This window comes from Cordyceps fumosorosea, assembly GCF_001636725.1.
Source record: "Cordyceps fumosorosea ARSEF 2679 chromosome Unknown scaffold_4, whole genome shotgun sequence".
Classification (NCBI taxonomy): Eukaryota; Fungi; Ascomycota; class Sordariomycetes; order Hypocreales; family Cordycipitaceae; genus Cordyceps; species Cordyceps fumosorosea.
The window spans coordinates 1204498-1223887 of NW_017387304.1; the positions used below are offsets into that span (position 1 = coordinate 1204498).

Sequence of the window (19390 nt, forward strand, 5' to 3'; positions counted from 1 at the left end):
GAAACGCCGAGCCCCCTATAAAGAAACCAAAACACCCTCTCGTATACTCGTCATAATAATCTTTCATCGTGGAATTCTTTCAACACAGCTGAATTCAGGCCAGTGAACTGGCAACTGCGGCTTGTAGGCCCTCCAAGATAGCTGCGTCGGCAGCATTATCTGCTTGCTGCTGGGCCTCCTGAGACAGAGGCTCCTCTGGCTTCGGAATTTCCTTCGGAGCCACCATGGGAGCGGCCTGCACAGTTGGTGGTGAAGGCTGAAGCAAAGGTGTTTGAGGAAGTGAGTTGTGCGCCGGAGCCGGCGCTGGAGAAGCTGTTGCAATGGGCGCGTGAGGTTCAGAATGTTGTCTGGACATGGTGGACGGTAGCGCGATCGGATGGGGTAGTGGTATGGCAGGTTGCTGCTGAGCTGGAAGATGATGAATTGCCGCCGGCTTTGGCTGCTGTGGCTGCTGCTGCGGCTGCTGTTGTTGCTGCGGCTGCTGTTGCTGGTGCTGCTGGTTCTGATGGTTCTGATGGTTCTGGTGGTTCTCGGGTTTTTGTGGCTGTTGTTGCGGTACCGGATGGTGTGCGTTGAGAAATGGAAGTTGCTGAGATTGCTGCTGCCGATGCTGCTGCTGCTGCTGCTGCTGCTGCTGCTGCTGCTGCTGCGGGACATTGTGTTGTTGAGTGTGTTGCAATTGTTGAGATTGAGGCCGATGAACATGGGGAGGGAGTTGCGCCTGGCCCTGCGGTCGGGGAGGGTTCTGCTGCGACATAGCCTGCAATGCTTGCTGTGTTGTAGGATGCAGATTCTGCCGCGCTTGTGCAATGGTTGCGGCGACAGTTTTAGGGATATTCGACATAACCGTCGCGGCTCGGCCCTGGGCGGCTTGCGCAGCACTGGCAGCTTGTGCAGGCGTGACTACGCCGGAACCGACACCTGCAGCCCCGGGCCGTCCTTGAGGCAAGTGATGCAGGCCGCCTGCAAGAGCCATGATTCCTTGCATCTTTGCTTGATCCTCTTCCGAGTTCATCCTAGCTCTCTCCTCGGCCTCTTTTCGCGCAGCCTGGGTGGGCGCTCTCGTCTTCAGCTCTCCCGTAACAGCCTGAAGGTAGTACGGCATCTCTGAGTTTGTCTTCAAGAAGAAGAGTTTCAAGTTTCGTGCCTTGTCTTTGAGTTGCACCTGCGTTCGATCTTTCAGCACATCTGAAATGGTACCATTTTGTCCGAATAGAGTGAGTATCTGGCTCCAATGAGGTCCCTTTACCAAGTCGAGGCCAAGCATAAGACACTTTTCCTCTTCTTGGGTCCACGGTCTTCTGGTAGAATGGGACCCTTCTCGTCTCGTATGGGACGTGGACTTTGACAGGGCGGCCTGACGTGCCTTGTCGTACAGCACGTCGCTCGAGCATGATTGATTTGGGGGCAGGTTCTCAGCAGACGCAGGTTGTGGCGGTGGCTGCTCCTGGACTGGTGGCTGTGTATAGTTATAGTAGTGATGCTGCCCGGGCTGCTGTTGCATATGATTGGTAAAGGGTGCCTGGGCAGTCATGCTCTCGGTCGTGCTCATAGGTACAGTAGGCTGATACGGCACTGGCGACAATCCATTGAGAGTGGTCTTGACATAGTTTGATGTGCTTTCGGCAACCAGGGCCTCGAGTTCTTTGTAATCTTGCAGGATACCAATTTTACCAACAGTCGAAACCGAGCCGGTCTCGTTGTTAGTAGTCGTAGCCGGCTTATCTGTGCCGTTCGTGGAATTCACGCCGTTTGTGCCGTTTGTGCCGTTAGAACCATTTGCAGCATTGGCGTCGTTCGTGCCGTTCGTGCCATTCAAAGAATGTGCATCATTCAGGATAACTGTTGGATGAACTGGAACAGTTGGTTCATTCGTGCCATTCGCAGCGCCATTCGTCTCGTTGGTCGTAGTGCTATTGACGGGCGCATCGATAACAATGGAAGGGAGAGCTTCGACCTCCGTAAGGCCGGCCAGCGCGTCCTGTACGAGCCCAGAGGCAGTCTTCTCAAAGAAGGCAGAAAGGTCGTCGAGATCGATATCTGCGCTGCCGCCGAGATCGCCAAATGTTACCTGCTCCATGGTATCAACTTCTAAATGGATGTGTACTCCATACATGCTAGAAATATTCGATACCGCGGCTAATCGAGTCTTTGCGTACGTGGCGAAATTCCGTAATAATTCATGAGGAGGATATTTCTTCTTGAGCGACTCTGCATCGATTCGTTCCTTGGTATCCTGGATCAACTCTGCCTTGCGCACTGTTGCCAGCGTAATGAAAGCTTGATCAGCGTTGAGTAAGCTGTCCTCAGGATGCTGAGCCTTAAGCTTGTCCCCAAGCCCTTGTGTGAGAGTCTGGGTAACCAATTGCTCTGCCTGCTGATCATCGGCCTTGTTCATCAGCTGCTGGATGCAGTTCTGCGTCTTGATTCCAAGGTAGAGCTCGGTAGCATCGATGGGCAAATCTGATACTTGACAGTTGAAGATTGAAAGAAGTTTCGAATCAGCTATCGAGTAAGATTCGGCGGTCCCTCGGACGAGCCAGACACACAGCTTGGCCAGGTTGGCCATTTCAAGCAGAGTGGCAGCATTGCTGTCCACGTTCATGTCTTCGGCGGCCATGGTATCATTGCTTGTGAATAGTTTCCATACACTCTCTAATGAGTCTTGAAGTTGGCGAAAGGTCCTCCCGTGGTCTGATTCCGCATCTCGTATCGCTTCGATGGCCTCGTCGATAGGCTCGTGTTGTACAAGGGAGTATAGAAGAGTAAAGGACTGATTTTCCGGTTACTATAAGTGGCTTTTCCACTGGAATGGGAAATGACAAACCAAATTGCTCAATGTATGGGTCTGCACATTGCGCACGTATTTCAGAGGGTCAGAATAGAATGTTGGCTGCGGCGTGACGGATTCAAGTAACGTTGCGGCGTCGATGTCCATGGGATCACCAGAGTTGCTATCGACCGGCGTATCAAATTGTGGTAGTAGGTCACCGACACCAGACAGGGCATTTTGCACGAGCAGTGCCAGTCCGTCCTCGAGCGAGTTGTCGTCCTCGGGCTGTAGCGCAGCCTCAGGCTCCTCCGCCTTCAGCCTCTTAGCGTCTGGTTCGTGATGCGCTTCGGCTTCGTGCTCAAAAGGTCGTTTCGGATTCAACAACTCAGGTGGCAGTGTAAAGTCGAGGCCCTCGAGGACTGACAGATCGGGTTCCTGTTTTATGTCTGTTCCAACAAGGCGTCATTAGCACTAGGGCGGGTCAACGGGTAGCCGTCGCGCGCAATTGTGCGCGATCAGTGAGCACTATGTCTTGATTGCGGTCAAGGAATTGACTTCAATACTCGCCGAGGGGTGCATAGCCAACGTACCGGGCGCGCTGCCCGGTGCTTCAGGTTGCGCCGGGTCAGCCATGACTGCGGTATAGAGAGTGCGCGCGCATGCGAAGGTGCGAGCGCGGGGGGAAGCAAGTCGAGTCGAAATAATGGGATAATTGATGAAAATCGGACAGCGATGTTTTAAAACAAGCGCAAGCACGCCTGCCTGCGGCCTTTGTACTTTTTTTCTTGTCGTTCTTCCCTCTATTACCTGCCTGCAGCCTATGTAGGCGATCGAATGCGGGCAGTCGCGGCGCGGAGAAAATTTGCTGAGTCAGTCGTCACTGGTGCCCTTATTTCTTGCCCCGAAAGTGTCGCCACCAGCGATACACAATCAGCACAGAGATGAGGGACCGAAAATTAATATTGAGCAGCCAGAATTCAAATTTATCGCGGTTGGGCAGGAAAAGAGACTTGTTTAACAAGCCAACTGGAAAAGTTGCGTCAATGATGGTGTTGTCTGTCACTTTTTTGGTGGGCTGGGTGGAGGCGTTATCAACTGATATGCCTCTTATCGTTATCCAATTTTTTTTTTTTCATTCATCTAGTGAGGTATTCAGAGGCCTTTCCGTAGACACTGGTGCATTATTGGTACGAATATGTACTTACCTTCAGGACCTGCCTGCATCTCCAACCACCCGATTGCATAGTTAGTGCATTACATAACCCACTTTCCGCATTTGGAGGAGTCGACCAAGTCTTCAACCAATACCTACCCTAAACACCTACCATTGTTGACAACTTGGAAACCAAGAATGCCAGGATACTGAGTGCGCCTTCTTAAATCAAGAATCACGTAAACTTCAGTTGAGAGCCATTTGGTCGTGTAGCCATGAAAATACCATTGCCACCCCTTCAACCTAGAATCACCTTCGCAGCAATACCCCAACTGTTTAACTAGACAACACCCTTCTTGAGCCAGCCAACGAAAACCAACACCGGGCATTCTTGCAATATACAGCTCCATGGAAAATCACAGTGTCCAGCCGTGGAAGAGAACCCGTACGATCGAAACCAAAAGCGTTACAGGTCTCTGCGGCCATATCTTCTCATAGCGGTACTCATCCTCCTGATCGGCGTCACCGCCACAGCGGCAGCCCTCTACACAAGCAAGCAAGGTTACAGGAACGCGGCACTAAGAATCATGGATTCGGAATAAATTTCTATTACCGTATCTAAACGTCAAAATGCTTGGCACTGCAAATCTACCGTCACTGCCTTGATTTTGCCCCCTCAAATGGTGAGCCTGCGGATCTCTGCGCCGCATGGTCATCAGAACACTAACACTATATGGATACAATCAAATGCGAGCTCGTGTATATCATCTCGCGTTTCATCGTTTGAAGAGTGTGTGTAAAATAATTACAAAACAAGAATGTACCCCCTAGAAGCAAGGCTGTATTTACAACGCCACAACGGCAAACAGAAGGACAACCGCAACGCTGGATCCGAGCATGGTGATTTGCATGTCCTTGGAAGCGGAATTTTTGCCCTGGTCCTTGTCTTTGTCATCACTTTTGCCATCATCTTTGCCATCTTTGGCCTTGTCAGTACTCTGTGGCTGGCTGTCGACAGTAGCGCTTGGCACAGACGTGAACGATCCCGACAAGGACTCTCCGAGGGAAGGGACGCGAACGTTTCCTTCAATGGCCCACCATCCCCCGTTAGTCGAAGTAGGACAAGCAGGAGTTGTGAGTGTCTTGGGGTCAACATCTGACTTGTGAACGCCCGTGGGCGTGATGGTGGCCCATTTGCTCTTGAGGTTGTTAAAGTCAGGGCTAACGGGAGTAGGAGTGCCCTTGCGGGTAAACCCTCCTTCAACATCAGTATTAGATGCGTCGCCACCAGCAGGGCCGTAGCTAATAAGGCCGTAATGGTTCTCTTCCTCAATCCATTCGTAGATAATGGAGCCGCTCCAGTCGTTGATCATGTCCTTACCAAATATGGCGTCCTGGTCGGCAAAGAGGCGAGGGCCGGGCGTGTTGCAACCAGTCTCTGAGAAAAAGATGGGAACAGGGAAGTCCTTGGCATAGGTCTCGAGCTGATTGTAAGTTGAGGTCTTGTAATCGGCAGGATCACACCACGAGTACGAGTTGAGAGCAAAGAAGTCGATAATGTCGGCTGAGTCTCCTCCGCAAGTGAGATAGTTTTGGAGCATAGGGCGAAGCTCGACAATGTCGGCAGCAGAGTAGCCAATGGGGATCTTGCGGTAGTTCTTCTTATCGCGATACACCTTCATATCGCGCGCAGCGGCCTTGATAAAGGGAGCGGCGACCGAGTCCTCCTTCTTGGCGATGTTCTCGTTGCCGACAAAAAATCCAAGGACGTTGTTGTATTTTTGGAAAGTGTCCATGACGGCCGCGTACGAATCGTACTGCGTCTGGTTCCAGTGCAGGTCTGTCTGGTGGGAGAGTCAGCTTTTGGTGATGGGCAGCAAGGTGGAACAGGGGTCAAAACGAACAGGAACGACGTAAGTGCCGAAGGTGTCGAGATCGATAAGAAGATATATCCCGGCATCATCAAAAGCCTTCATGCAGCCATCATGGTCAGCAGAGGCATCGACGTGGTAGACACGGATGCTGTTGACGCCGAGCTCTTTCATGAGATTTGCATCTCGTTGACACTGGTCCGTGTCAATGAGAGGGTCAAGGGGGCGAAGTTGGTATGCGACACCTGGGAAGAGGTTAGTGGCAGGCGATTGGCTTGATCCTCGAGGCCATACTAACCCTTGAGGAAGAACTGAGAGCCATCCTTGTTGAAGAACTTGTTGCCGACAACCGCGATGGGGTCGAGCGCCGAGACGGCGGCAGCCATGCCCGCGAGGGCGAGGCCGAGGGAAGAAAAGCGCATGCCGAAGCGAATTGGCGAGCAAAAGAAGCAAGACAAGAAATTTAAAATGATAAAAGCCAAGTTGGGTAGTTGTGGAGGAGTAAAAGCAAGAAGCTGGCAGCTGGCGAAGACTTTTGGTGGTTGGAGGAAGCGATCGTTTGCTGGATTGAGCGTTTGCAGTAAGAGGAAGTCGCGATGCGGAGAAATACAAGCGAGTAAAGCGAAAGGCACCCGAGAATCCCTACAGGCGAGGGGAGGCGAATTGTGAACAGACAAGGCCCGGGGGAGGGCCTGAGAGATGGATGATGAGGAAAGATGGGTGCGGCCAGGCAATGTCGGGCTGCGTTCTACTTTTAATCAACTCAATAAATCAGTTTCAGTAGCGTCCTTTGGGATCTGACAGGGCTCCGAGAAAGCCTCACCTGCCTCCCGCCGCCCGCCAACAGAGTCTGCAAGGACCACTATTAAAGCCTCACGGCACAAAATGGCGAATGCGGCCAAAGTTCTGGCAAGTGTAAAGTTTTCTCCAACTCATTACAAAGGTACACAAAGAACTGGGATGGTGGATACATGGATACAAACTATCATCAAGAGGGAACACAAGAAAACGCCAGGTTTCCTTGGTCCGCTGAGGTAGGGATTAATCGTTCCTTGAAACAACGCCGTCCGTTATTAACCAACCAGTCAGATATTAAACAGGTATTTTGCCACGGCCGATTTTGGTGGCGCACTGCAAGGTGATGCAATCAATGTCTTCCGTACGGGTACGGATGATGCAGAAAGGCATCCTTGCATGGTCACGTAGTCAACTTCCGTCAAGCAATCGCCGAAAATGCCTTGGTTCATTCAACAACGACAACACCGGCTCATGAAGTCAAAAATAAGAAAAAACCTTCCACGACCTGCTAAACTAAAAACAACAGCTGGCCAGCGGGCCTTATGACGGCATGCAGGTACCAGCTTCATTCGTACTGGCGCCGGGTACAATGTTGCACTAGCAACTGTTCAAGTTACAGTGCCGCCCTTTATTGGGCCAATATCTTTTCACTACTCGTTAATTAGTAGTTATTGAATAGACACCATCGCCAAACACGCGAATCTAGTGTTCTCCGAGCCTGACTGGCCCAAGCCCGTTGTCTCAGATGCAGATGTCGTGGGCCCACCAAGGCACGCATAAGAAAAACGGCATCCAATCTCTCGGCCGGCACGGATACGGGACTTACGTATACGGCCGGTGGCTTCAACTAGACAACGTAAAAATAAAAGACAAGAAAAGAGAAACAGGTAGGCAGGTAAAAAGAACATGTCCATTGTGAACAGCTACCTTACTCACTACTAAAAACAGTAGAACCCCGTGCCTCAACAATGGCACCCCGCTCCTTAATATGTATTGTACAGGTAACCATCCTCGACTGGGGTCCGGAGAATCTACTCCGCAACGGATCTTCCTCAAAATTTCGTCATCATGTATCCTTGCTACACTGTTGAGCAACTATTCTACAAATTCGCAACGCAAATAGATGAAATCTATGATGAATTAGCGCCGCGCCCATGCACTCTGTATGCTCATCCCTCTATTCCCGCACGCTCCGACGCCAGCATCAGAACATTTCTTTGCCAGCCCTCCCCATCATCGTTGCTTCTTGCCTTCTGCCGCGCCGTGTCTCCCGATAAACGTCCGCATCCCCCTGTCCACGCCCGAAATCTTCCTGGCCAGCACCTGCACGCCCGCCGGCAGCACCGCGTACCAGTCGATCCATCGCGCGTACAGCGGCATCCCCGTCGTCGCGCCGTTGCCCTGATCGATGGCCGCCACGATCTCCTTGGCTACCTCCACGGGCTCCACCACCGGGGCGACGAAGCTGCTCGGCGTCTGCACCCCGTAGAACAGCGGTGTGCTCAGCTGACCCGGCGTGATGAGCACCGTCTTGATCTCGGGGTGCGACTCGCGCAGCTCCGCCGCCAAGGACCTGTGCATCGCGGAGAGGCCAGCCTTTGCCGCGGCGTAGTCACTGAGCTGGGCCGCACCGAGGTGGCCGATAACGGACGAGATGTTTACAATGGTTCCGCCCTTGCCGCTGCGGATGATCGCGGGTAGGAACGCCTTGAGGCAGTAGAACGGGCCGAGGAGGTTTGTCGTGAGGCTGCGGTCGATTTCGTCCACTGAAAGGTCGAGGAGCGATTTGCCAACTACAATAGCGGCATTGTTGATGAGTACCGTAGGCGTTCCGAGCTATTTCCCCAGCATGTCAGTTTCATGTGCAGCTTCTCGCATGTAGACGTAACCCTCCTACCTCTTCCTCAATCTTGAGCGCCGTCGCCGCGACCTGCTTGTAGTCGCTGACGTCGCATTTGTACGCCGTAACGCCGCGCGCCTCGCCATTCTCCATGTCGTTGACGTCCAGAACGGCCACCGTGGCGCCGCGCATGCCGTAGACTTCGGCCACCAGCATGCCCAGGCCGCTCGCGCCGCCCGTGATGACGATGACCTCCTCGCCGAGGTCGACCTGGCGCGGGGCGCCGTGCGCGATGCGCTGGTTTACCGCCGACGCCACCCACAACAGCGACACGAGCGCCGCCCACGCAAACGCGGCCAGCATCGTCGGCGCGTCCCATAGCATGGCCCGCGCCCGCAGGCACAGCGGCACCAGCGCCGTCACGAAGGGGTGGAACACGGTCACCTTGAGCACCTTGACCAGCAGGTCAACGGACAGCGGCGCGAACCACGAGTCGCGCTGCGGCGGCTGCGGGAAGCTGCCAGGCGACGCCATTGCCACGGGATCAGGACTGATTGTCGAAGGGGAGGGGTTGCTGTTTGCTCGGTTCGCGTTCGGCTCGTGAATTCGGTGTGGAAGGAATTCGCTATGCGTTGAATTGAGCAGAGAAGGAAATAAAAAATTGAAACCGGGCAGCGACGAGAATCAAGAAATCGGTCGTTCACTAGCTATTAAGTAACAACCCCAAAGTCCATAGGAGGAAAAGCCAGCCAGCCCACTTGAGCTTGAAACCGCCTTCTGACATGTGCTTTGGACTCGGAGGGGCCCCTGTCTTTATAGCTGATCCTGCCAACCCCTTGGCGCGAGAGAGGCAGCTCCTCCGTCTTCTTCTCATCACAAGCAATGCAGTGCAATATTTTCTTAAAAATCAATATAGCCTGCCCTTAGCATCTATTGTATGATGTACGCGATGGGCAGGAGTAACTTCTGCTAGAAGCCGGGGCATCAATGATCTGTTGACCGACAACACCGCAGTCCCGTCTTACCAACTCTATCAAACGGAGCTGCGTGGGAGACTCGCTCTTTTATTGCCATGCTCGGGGCGGCCAACATTTATTCGTCAATTTCCATGCTTTCTGGCTCGCAGCCTTCTTACTTCGGTTGTGGGAGGGACCTGCAATAGGAACGGCGAACTGCGGGCGGCATCTTAAAGTGATGAAGAGTGGGCGGCAACCATGCGCATGGTCGCTATGCAAGATCAAGAGTGGGACGAACTGCCAGGCTTTGCGCATGAATGAATTGGACCTTTCTTGCTAGTTATCATAGTCGAGATACGGACCAGTAAGGCTATCTATCGTATCAGCTCTTAGCCTCGCTTCCGCGCGATCAAGGAGAATACGTCCATTAGCGAAGTATAGCAAGAACAGCATCTCCCAACTGACCAGTCCTTCTCATTGTCACCCAGAAAGGGATAGAATCGGGTAGACGCTGTGGGGAGATGGTTGATTCCGTAGCGGTTTCGTTGTCCCCGTTTCGTCGCATCTTCTTAGACCAGGGGCGCAGCAGCGTCGCGCGCCAGGCCGAAGAGTATGTAAGAAGGATGTTTCAAGCTGCAAGATCGGAGAAAGTTGCTGATATCTCCGATGCACCGACGACAGTAGCTCTCAGCTCAAAGCTCCCTCTGGCTCCAACCGCCGCTTATAGACATTGCCACATGGACCAACAAATGGCCCACCCTAGACCGGCGAATCGCGTTTGGGAGAATCCCAAGGCCGGCCTCCCAAAGCAAGATACTGCCAAGGCAGCAGTTCAATATGTAGAAATGTACATGCGTTTGACATAGCGTCTAAGAGAAGTGCTGTTCTGCGTCATACTCGATCTAAACTGATGTAGGTGCAATACGCAGCTAGACGGGCGTATCGCACTCGGTGCATTGGCTCCGTCGTGTTGGGTCGAGCGATGATGGGAGAGTGGTGATGTTGGTGACACTTCCTCCACACGTGGGCACAGAGGGAGATGAGGAAGAGCATGCCTTCTATCTTGGGCTCTACAGCAAAAAAGGTTGGCGACGACGAGAACAAAATAAGCTGCAAAGAGTATGATTCCCACCCCTTTCCACCTTTCACACGGGCAGTCTTCCGCGTACCTCCCAATATACCCATTGACTGACCGGACACCAGATTCATTTAGGGCTTCATCATATGCACCCAGTCCGAGCCCGAGGAGCAGTACCCGTGCACCCGCATCCGACTCGGGGAGGGTGCACGGCGGCCACGGAAGAAGAGTGTTCACGGCGCCTGTGACGTCGATCTCCTCGCGCGCCTGAAGCTGGTCAGGGTTATCCACGTGCACCAGCTCAAGAGAATGTTAAAAAGGAAGGTCAAGGCCGCTCAGGCCCATTCTGGTCGCAGGAATGGGCGAAGACGGCATTCGAGCGCGTCAGCAAACACCAGTCCATATTGGCAACGGAGCTGGAGGGGTGGGAGATCGAGGTAGAGGCGTTAAGTGGGCGAAGTGGGAGGCCGAGCGAGTGCAGCAGAATAAAAGGAGGGGGCTGATTCTGGGCATGAGTAAGAAAGGTGCGTCTTCCTTGTTCTGAAGGTGGAAGCAATCGCGTGGCTGACTCAACACGGCCTCATCAGCTTCATGTTTTCGGACAAGTTTGCTTTGTATAGTACTTGGTCGATATCTCTGTAAATTGTACCCTGTCTAGTGTGGTTACGTATTGACAGAGGGTCTCATGATTGCATTTCATATCTGGAACGAAATAAAGCTGGGCTCTATATTGCATTAATGCTGCCTTATCCATGAAGATACGTACTGTACAAGTAGTTTTGTTATACAAGAAACAACCCCCGAGCCGATATGACGCGGCCTCGTCAGTCGCGCCGTTCCGAAGCAAGAGTTTTGTCAAAGACATCCCCCTTCAGCTCGCTCCTCATCTCCCTGTCGTTGACCGATCCTCCGCTTCCCCCTCTACTCGTTCCCCGCCGCGGCATCTCCATCGGCGTCTCGCCGTCAAGCCGAGAATATTCCCACTCCACCGTCGCCGCGCCGTCGTCGTTACCGCCACGGCCGGCGTCCCGCCTCCCCTTGGCGAAGCTGCGCATGTACTCTTCACGCTCCCTGCGCACGTGCTCCTCGCGATCGCGACGCGCCGTGATCTTGCGGTCGTGGTACGCGGGCTCGCGCGCGACGCCTTCGTCGCGCCAGCGCTTCGGCGGCTTGATGCCGAGCTCGGCCTTGCGCTCCCACACGTTGATGCCGCGGCGGTGCCAGCGCTGCTGGCGGTCCTCATCCTCGCGCGCCGACGGCGTCCACTTGCTCTTCAGGATGCGCCGGATCGCCTCGGGTGACACGGCGAACTTGTCCGCCAGCGTCTGCGTCGTGTACACGTCCGGAAACTGCGCGTTGAGCGCCCGGATGCCCGCCAGCGCGTCGGGGGACAGCCGCTTGTGCGGCCGCCAGCCGTCGGGGAACTTGGCCTTCATGGCCGCCTTCTGGATCATCCACTCCTCCTTCTTCGGTGGCGGCGTTGCGTCATCTTCGGGCGCGGCGCCATATCGCGCGGTTCTCGTTGAGGGGGTTGTGTACCATTCCCTATGGTCTCGAACCCGCGATACATCGTCGTCTCTCGGAGATATACCCACGGCCGCACGGTCCTCGGCTCGAGCCGCCTCTAGGTTGTCAACAAGCTTGCCGAGCTGTCTGGTGCCTTGCTTGTTGCCCTGCCAGTGTTTCCAATCGAAGTTCGAAAAATTGACCTTTGCGCGCACGGCAGGATCGTTAGATCGAAAAGATTTCCAGTCGAACCCTTGCCGCTTGAATCTCCAGGCCGCTTTCGCCCTAGCTTCTGTCATTTCTTCTTCATGTGTTGTGGTTTGGGTCGGAAGCGTTCCGCTTGCAGGTTCGGTTGGCGTGCTAGACAAACCGGGTTGGTTGTCTTCTGTCGATCTTGGTTGCTTCTCCGGGGCCGTGCTGGCTGGCGCAGAATTCTCAGCATCTTCGAGCGCATGCGATGCATGTAAGGGGCGGTGTTGCGACGCCAAGACGCCTGCCAAACGAGGACTGGAAGCGACTCGGATCGGGAGGGCGAAAGATCTGCCCGGCTCTGGATGGTGTACCTGTACCAAGCCACGTGCAAAAAGCCTCAGAGCGGAGGCATTGCACGAGCAGCTCATGGCTGCGGATAGCGGGCTGTAGTCCGTGGTCGTGTGATGGTGAAGGGGAGATTGTTGAAGCTCCTGATATGGGGCGGATTTCGCGACCATTTTTTTCGGCCCCATGCGCATGGTTTCCACAGTAGATTTTGGCCCACTGAAAAGAGTTACAGCAAAACGGTTCTGAGATCGATATCATTCTGTGTAAAAAAATGAGTTTATCACGACCAGTATATTGAGTTTGATATGTGCATTTTGGCATTGCTCTGTCTGCTTTAGTGGCTGTCACGTTCCTCGGCTGTATGACTGCTAAGTAGAAATTATGCCTTGGCTTCAAATATCAGGACTGGGCCTGTACAACTGGAATGGAGAACGGAGGCTGTGAGCATGAGTTGTTAAATAACCAGGTATGCCTGCGGACCACTCGATTTAATCATCTGATTTCGGATAAGATATTCTCTAAGCCTCAAAGAACGGGCGCCGTAGCTGCACAGCCCCGTTGGCGAGGACCATGTGGCAACCGAAAGCGTCGGTCTAACCGGACTTCGCACTGTATTAATGAGAAAAACAGGATATCAAAAACGCCGAAGCCGACACCGTGTCATTTGCTTGTTTGTAGTATTGAGGAGTTATGCGCCCAAGGTAGATTATATACTGAAATCCGTTAAAACGCCTTCCGTAGCCGACCAATCCGAAACGCCTATAGTTAAACATGTTTTTTCTGTATCCGCGCTCCATTGGTGATAAACATGAAGACAAAGCAAAAGGTCAAACAAGTCCAAGGACACGGTACTCAGACCTCGTGCATGAGCTCCACGGGTGGCCGAGAGGTGTGCGCCATGATGGGCTTAGCCTCCAGTGGTGACATCTCCTCCGGTTCGTCAGTCATGTCCTCGACAAAGACGGCGGGAAGGCCTGAGCTTCTTCCGTGATCCTCAGGGTGGTAGATGAGGGTAGAGCTGCGACTCCTCGTGCGGCCGACAGTAGCGCCAGAACCGTCGACGGGTGTGATGGGCGAGTCAAAGGAGCTGGCACGGCTGCCGCCAGCGCGGCCATGTCCGAGGCGGGCGAGGGCCTCGGCGAGGTCGTCGGCATGGACCATTTTGTTGGGCGCGTCCTCGAGGCGGACCTCCCAGCCGTGCGGCGGGCTCGGGGGCGGAGAGATGAAGAAGAGCTTGCCAGCGTCGGGCAGCGCGAGGTGGTCGGGCTTCGACTGGACTGGGGTGGGGTGGCCAAAGTAGATGCGAACGCGCTGGCCCATGATGGCCTCGCCGTCCCAGACCTTGCGAATGGAGACGGCTGACTCAACGTCGTAGAAGGAGACGACTATGCGGCGGAACGACTTGAGTGGCGCGAAAGCGTGGATGGTGGCGGTGCGGTTGATAAGGTCGCGGAGGGACTGCAACTTGTCGGCGCGAAAGATGTCGACGTTGTCGAGGTTGGTGAAGAGGAGGGTGTTAGACGGCGGCGTAGGCTGCTCGAGCGGTGGCAGGTTCGACAGGTCGAGCGTCAGGTTGATGCCGCGGCGCGACGAGGTCGACGAGGAGCGGCTGGGCTTTGGTGACAGTTCCATTGGGGAGAGAGGGTTGTGTGAAATGGTGGGGGTGGCTGATTGTAGATAGGCCGCGCAGGAGACTTCTGCGATTGGGAGTAGTTGTTTCGAAAAATGACGATGGGGTGAAAAGCTTGTGCGCTGAAAGAGGTGAGCGGTATGGAAGAAATGAGGTGCAGAGGCTTGAGGATCGTCCCAGTAGAGTAGCGCCAGGTGAGATATATGTATCAAAAGTGCGGGAGGGAAGAGAGAGGCGAAGTCGACCGGGGGAAGCGGTGGCAGCAGAGTGGTGAGGGCTGTGGCGGCGGCCATCCCAACGCGGCTTAGCGCCTGTGCCGCTCTAGCTGAGCCTCTGCCAAGGGGAGCTTAAAAATGGCTGTGGCGTCCAGAGGAAGACTTGTGCACTTTATGCAAGGTACCTAGGTACCGATGGGTGTGCATCGTTGTTCTGGTCGAGTTATTGTTTCAACACCTACCGCATGGCTGGGGCTGGCAGTCTACGTCATATTGATTGGGCTATGGGGTCGAGTACGAGGTAATCCGGGCAATGAACTGTCGCGTGTTGTTTTCAGGAGGACGTTGGGCTGGTGACCTCGTCAACTAGCAGACTAGCTTACGGTACAAACAAGCTGGTGATGGTTACCTCTGGCCGGCCTGCCAGTGCTATTTACGACAGAAAATCATAGCCTAGCTATGGTACGATGCGAAATTTATGACCACAGCCATTCAAAGCATCTAGAAGTATATTCTCATTGCTTCTGCGCCCTATGCTTCTGTGTCCTGTGCTTCTGTGTCCTGTGTTTCTGCGTCCTGTGTTTCTGTGTCCTGTGTTTCTGCGTCCTGTGTTTCTGCGTCCTACGCTTCACAAGCGTCACATACCAATGTTGTGCAGTTTCTCATCACTGTAGCTGTGCGACAATGACACTGTATGTTTTGTTTTCCTTTAAAAGCGAGAACAATCGCCAAAATAGCTTCCAGGCTTTCTCTCCCATGCTGCCAGCGGACTTCCAGCGTCCTAATAAGCTAAGCCTTCCTCTCCGCCACCAGTCGATATCCTCAGCGCTGACAGATCATGTGCACTCGAGTCAGAATTATCGGGCTCTGCGGACACGAGCTCTACAATCGGGGTCGCTACGAACCCAAGGAACCGTCCCGATGCGCATACGCGACGCTACTAAGCATCCGGAACGGCAAGACGGCCGCGCTCGCGGCGCGATGCAAGCCCTATAACGAGGTCAAGGAGCGCCCCAAAGCTGTCTGCTGGTTAGAGAAGTGCTGGATCGACTACATGCTCCAACAGACGGACGTGGGCTGGTTGTGCTGCAAGTGTTCTACGCATATGAAGGAGAAAGGGTGCAAGAAGTGCACCGAGGAGGCCTGTCAGCATCCGGCTTGCCCTAAGTGTAAGCCTCCTGGCGGCATCACTAACTGCGAATTGAGATACGATGATGTGTGAGCCATGTACAACTATGCCGGGGGATTGGTCAAGGGCGTGTTATTTGTATGCATTAATAACAAATCAAGACTGGACATTTTACCGACCAAAAATGAGCTGAGTGTGTTTACTGCAATCAGGTAAGAGACTGTCTTCAACCACTTTGAGATGAAACCAATGAAATCAGATTGCCCAGCCAAATCGAACGAATCTGGGCTTGCATAACCATGCATACATAAACTCGTCGCCAGGTGGGCTACAGCCTAAAAGCGGCCACTAAATTATCCCCGCCAGTGGCAGCAAAGACAAAACTCATCAGCTTCCCCATCGAGTCTGGCGCCCGCCGACCGGGGGCTGTGCAGATGACGAGGGAACAAATTGTAGGTTCGAAACAACGAGGGACAAAAAACATTTTCCGTTTCAGTGCGCCTCTCTCTCGATGCCCCGGCGACAAGGCCGGCGGGCTTTCTTCTGCACAGCCCGCACCGCAGCGCTAGACTGACAGCTCTACACCCCTGCCCAGCGGAGGGATTCTTCTTCTAGTTGTCGCAATGACCAGCTGAGAGGCGATGCAGTGGCTATCTGGCATTTATTTTGGGCAATATGTCATCGCAGAGACGCCTGAGCCGCGTGGTGCTCTGCTCGCCACGTAAGACATGGGCTTTGTTATGAGGCTGTGTTGGCTCGCTTCCTTCGCATTCACATGGCTTCATAGCAGAGAAACCTGTTCAGTCCGGAATTGAAATCCCTGTCTCGCTCAAGATTCAAGCGTGCCAAGCCGTTTCCCGCAATCTTTTTGTCATCCGTGCTGCGCCTCCTTCGGCTCTCCTCAAGACCCCGCTGAATAGCGGTAACGGCTAGCTATCCCGCGATCGACTACCCCATACCACCACCTTCAATCTGGTACGTAACAAGTATCATGTACTGTTTGGTAAATACCTATGCCATGCACACCACTTGTTGGAGGTCTTTTGGCTCTCACGAGGAGCCAAGCATTCAGTATGGGACACGCCGCGGAGAGGGGAAAATCGGTACATTGGAGATGGAATTGCAACGACTCAGCCTCATTTATGAGGCGCTCCTTGCCAGATGGTGGTGTGTAAAGCTCTTGATAGCCAATTTAGTGTTCATTCGGGCGTAGGATTCTTTTAGGAGAACACTGTGGTAGTATTTCCTGGATCGGATCTCTTATTTTTATAGGATAGAAGCAAAACTTGCTCTATCTACGCCTTGACAGCGTGATATGTTATAAAACTACATGTTCCGTATCGTACATAGCATCTCTAATTCATTGCTGGCCGCCCCGTCGCAGAGTGGTTACCGCAATTCAACTCCAAGCTCTTCAACCAATGCCTTTCTTACCAGATCATGGTACTTGTTGGCCTCCTCCGTCGTCAACGTCCTCTCCAGGCTGCGGTACACGATGTGATACGCCATGCTCTTTTTCCCCGTCTTGGGGTGTGTAAACTCGTCGATGAGTCGTACATCCTCGACGACGTCGCCAGCAATGTTGCGCACAAGCTCCATGACGTCGTTTTCGTGAAAGGCGTTCTTGGTGTTCCCCCCCGCCGCTGAAGACGTAGAGGTGTTGAGCCAGAACGAGACGTCGCGAGGGCTGGGTGGGTACTTGGAAAACGGAGCAAACAGCTTCAACTTGTCCAGGTCGTCCGAGACGCCGGCGAACTGCGTGAGGAAGCGGTTGTCCCGCGACCAAAACAGGCGGATGTCTGGGATCTTGAACAGCAGCATGGCGATGCGGTCGATGCCAATTCCAAATGCCCAGCCCAGCTTGGATGGGACGCCGGCGTTGATGAACAAGTCCTGCTTCACCACCCCGCAGCCGAGGACCTCGAGCCAGTCGCCGGCGTAGTACACCTCCAGCTCCCACGACGGGCTGGTGAAGGGGAAGTAAGCCTCCACCCAGCGCATTCTGAGCGGCTCGTCCACGAAGTCCGGGTCCGCACGCTTGGCCGCGGCCTTGGCCCGCGAGAAGACGTCCACAACCATGTTCTCCAGCGAGCGCTTCAGGTGCGCGCCGATGGCCTCGGCCTCAGCGGCGGAGTGGTGCGCGTCCTGGATGGGGTTCCGCTCCGCGTGCCACGGCGGGTTCGGATCCTCAACGATGACGCCATGCTCCGGTAGCGCCTCGAGGTCGCGGCGGACCGCGGCGGTGACATCGCCGCCCGGCACCTCGCGGCGGTCCCAGTGGCGGGCGCCCTCCATCTGGTGAAAGGCCGGGTAGTGGCTGCGGTCGACGGCGTCGCGGCGGTAGACGTCGGCGGAGATGAGGTAGCCGGCGCTCTCGTTGGCGCGAAAGGTCTCGGCCTGGTGGGCGCTCGTGTGAGTCCGCAGCAGGGTGGCGGCGTCGATGTAGTAGGTGTCGGAGCGGGCGCGGCCGGGGTGGTCGGCAGGGAAGCCGAGCGAGTCAAAGTTTTGCCGCGTCGTCACGACGGGGCTGAAATCGTTGTGGTACTTGAAGGTCGGCGCGGGGAAGTTGGCCTGGATGATCTGACGGGTGATGCAAACAGGGTGGTCCTTCTGCAGATGCAGCCGGCGCGTGGCGGCGTCGAGGACATTATCGGGGATATTGAACCACTCGGGGTCCGTTTTGCAGGTGTGTCCGCGGATGGTGACTGTGGAGGGTGTCTTGGCGGCGGCGCCAGACTGACGATGTGCTTTGCGGACAACTTGGTTAGGAGAGCGAATGGCGTGGAAGATGGGCTGGGCGCACTGGATGATGAGAAAGCTCTGGGCAGCGGTAGTAGTCGGAAATGGGGTTTCCTGGGTAGCGAAAGCCTGGGCAACGCAGAAGCCCGAGTGAGGAGGCGTGCCGAGCCCATACGACAGGCCATGCTGCACAATTGGAGTAGAGATGCGATGATATTGTCAGGGTGCAATTGAAGCTGTAGCTAAAGTTTTGGTCACTGTACATAGATCTGGTCTGGTAGCTGGAGTGGGGTCCAATTGGCCAATGGCTGACAGAAGGGTAATTGGAACTGGTTAGCGCATTAGTTGCCTGTAAGTTGGTGAGCATGTTCGGCGACAAGGCCGATGTCGCCGTAGGGTACATAGGTACATGCGGCACGGCACGAACAGCGACCCATAATGTACTCAAAGACTCAAAATATATCTTTGATACCGACTGAGTTAATTCTTCCACTCGTCCGATTTCAAGTGCCGGGCATCACTGCGTTATGCCAATCCGGAGTCTACTTCTGGACTTCCAGAAGCCGAGCCACTAAACTTGCCCTCACAATCCGGAGTAGATACAGCGCTATAGAGTCATGACGACAGTGCTTCAACAGTCAACAGTGGAGCGCTGCCTCCGTCCAGCGAACCACAAGTCGGGGTTTAAATTTTTTGGCCTTTCGTCCCTGCCAGCTCCAGCTCGGCGCCAGCGGAGCTGTGCCGAGACAAAACGAGCCTTTCCCCGATATCTATAACCCTTGCTTCCCAAATATCTTTTCTCTCGTCCTGCGTGTCTTGCTTTTGCGTCGCACAGCTTGTTTCGGCACAAGACTGCAGCAACACAACTAAATACGGCATGTCGCGGTAGCCTCTGGCCTTTCCCCTCCTTTTTTCTTCTTCATTCATCCTCTCCGTTTGTCGTCGTCCCGCCGTTCGATGCAACGTTGTCGGTCATCATGAGCTCGGCACAGGAATCGGCCTCCAAGCCGTCGGCGCAGGCAGGCTCCAAGAAGAAGACGACCTCGCCCACCATTCGATACCCTTTCTGGTTTGGAGGCAGTGCCAGTAGCATGGCTGCCTGCGTTACCCATCCGTTAGACTTGGGTATGTCGCTTTTTTCTTCCCCATCAAGAGCCCTTGC

At 54.3% G+C, this 19390-nt stretch overlaps 7 protein-coding genes across 7 annotated transcripts; 1 reads left to right on the top strand and 6 right to left on the bottom strand.

The window, feature by feature from the left end:
- Nucleotides 1-94: 94 nt before the first annotated feature.
- ISF_02560 (Telomere repeat-binding factor, dimerization domain protein) lies at nt 95-3406 on the bottom strand (the record flags this gene model as incomplete). Its single annotated transcript, XM_018846166.1, has 3 exons — nt 95-2773; nt 2828-3219; nt 3364-3406. The coding sequence occupies 3 exons, from the start codon at nt 3404-3406 to the stop codon at nt 95-97; spliced, it is 3114 nt and encodes a 1037-aa protein (XP_018706873.1).
- A 1365-nt stretch (nt 3407-4771) lies between these two features.
- On the bottom strand, nt 4772-6219 carry ISF_02561 (Glycolipid anchored surface protein GAS1; the record flags this gene model as incomplete). The annotated part of the gene is made up of 3 exons (XM_018846167.1): nt 4772-5770; nt 5831-6042; nt 6096-6219. 3 exons carry the CDS (start codon nt 6217-6219, stop codon nt 4772-4774), a joined length of 1335 nt encoding a protein of 444 aa, XP_018706874.1.
- Nucleotides 6220-7828: 1609 nt separating this feature from the next.
- ISF_02562 (NAD(P)-binding domain protein) lies at nt 7829-8969 on the bottom strand (the record flags this gene model as incomplete). The annotated part of the gene is made up of 2 exons (XM_018846168.1): nt 7829-8431; nt 8493-8969. The coding sequence occupies 2 exons, from the start codon at nt 8967-8969 to the stop codon at nt 7829-7831; spliced, it is 1080 nt and encodes a 359-aa protein (XP_018706875.1).
- Nucleotides 8970-11293: 2324 nt separating this feature from the next.
- On the bottom strand, nt 11294-12274 carry ISF_02563 (Neugrin-related protein; the record flags this gene model as incomplete). Its single annotated transcript, XM_018846169.1, has 1 exon — nt 11294-12274. The coding sequence occupies one exon, from the start codon at nt 12272-12274 to the stop codon at nt 11294-11296; it is 981 nt and encodes a 326-aa protein (XP_018706876.1).
- A 1093-nt stretch (nt 12275-13367) lies between these two features.
- On the bottom strand, nt 13368-14438 carry ISF_02564 (Calcipressin; the record flags this gene model as incomplete). The annotated part of the gene is made up of 1 exon (XM_018846170.1): nt 13368-14438. One exon carries the CDS (start codon nt 14436-14438, stop codon nt 13368-13370), a length of 1071 nt encoding a protein of 356 aa, XP_018706877.1.
- Nucleotides 14439-15198: 760 nt separating this feature from the next.
- Nucleotides 15199-15841, top strand: ISF_02565 (hypothetical protein; the record flags this gene model as incomplete). The annotated part of the gene is made up of 2 exons (XM_018846171.1): nt 15199-15529; nt 15813-15841. 2 exons carry the CDS (start codon nt 15199-15201, stop codon nt 15839-15841), a joined length of 360 nt encoding a protein of 119 aa, XP_018706878.1.
- A 1037-nt stretch (nt 15842-16878) lies between these two features.
- Nucleotides 16879-18595, bottom strand: ISF_02566 (phenylalanyl-tRNA synthetase; the record flags this gene model as incomplete). The annotated part of the gene is made up of 2 exons (XM_018846172.1): nt 16879-18414; nt 18542-18595. 2 exons carry the CDS (start codon nt 18593-18595, stop codon nt 16879-16881), a joined length of 1590 nt encoding a protein of 529 aa, XP_018706879.1.
- Nucleotides 18596-19390: the final 795 nt, after the last annotated feature.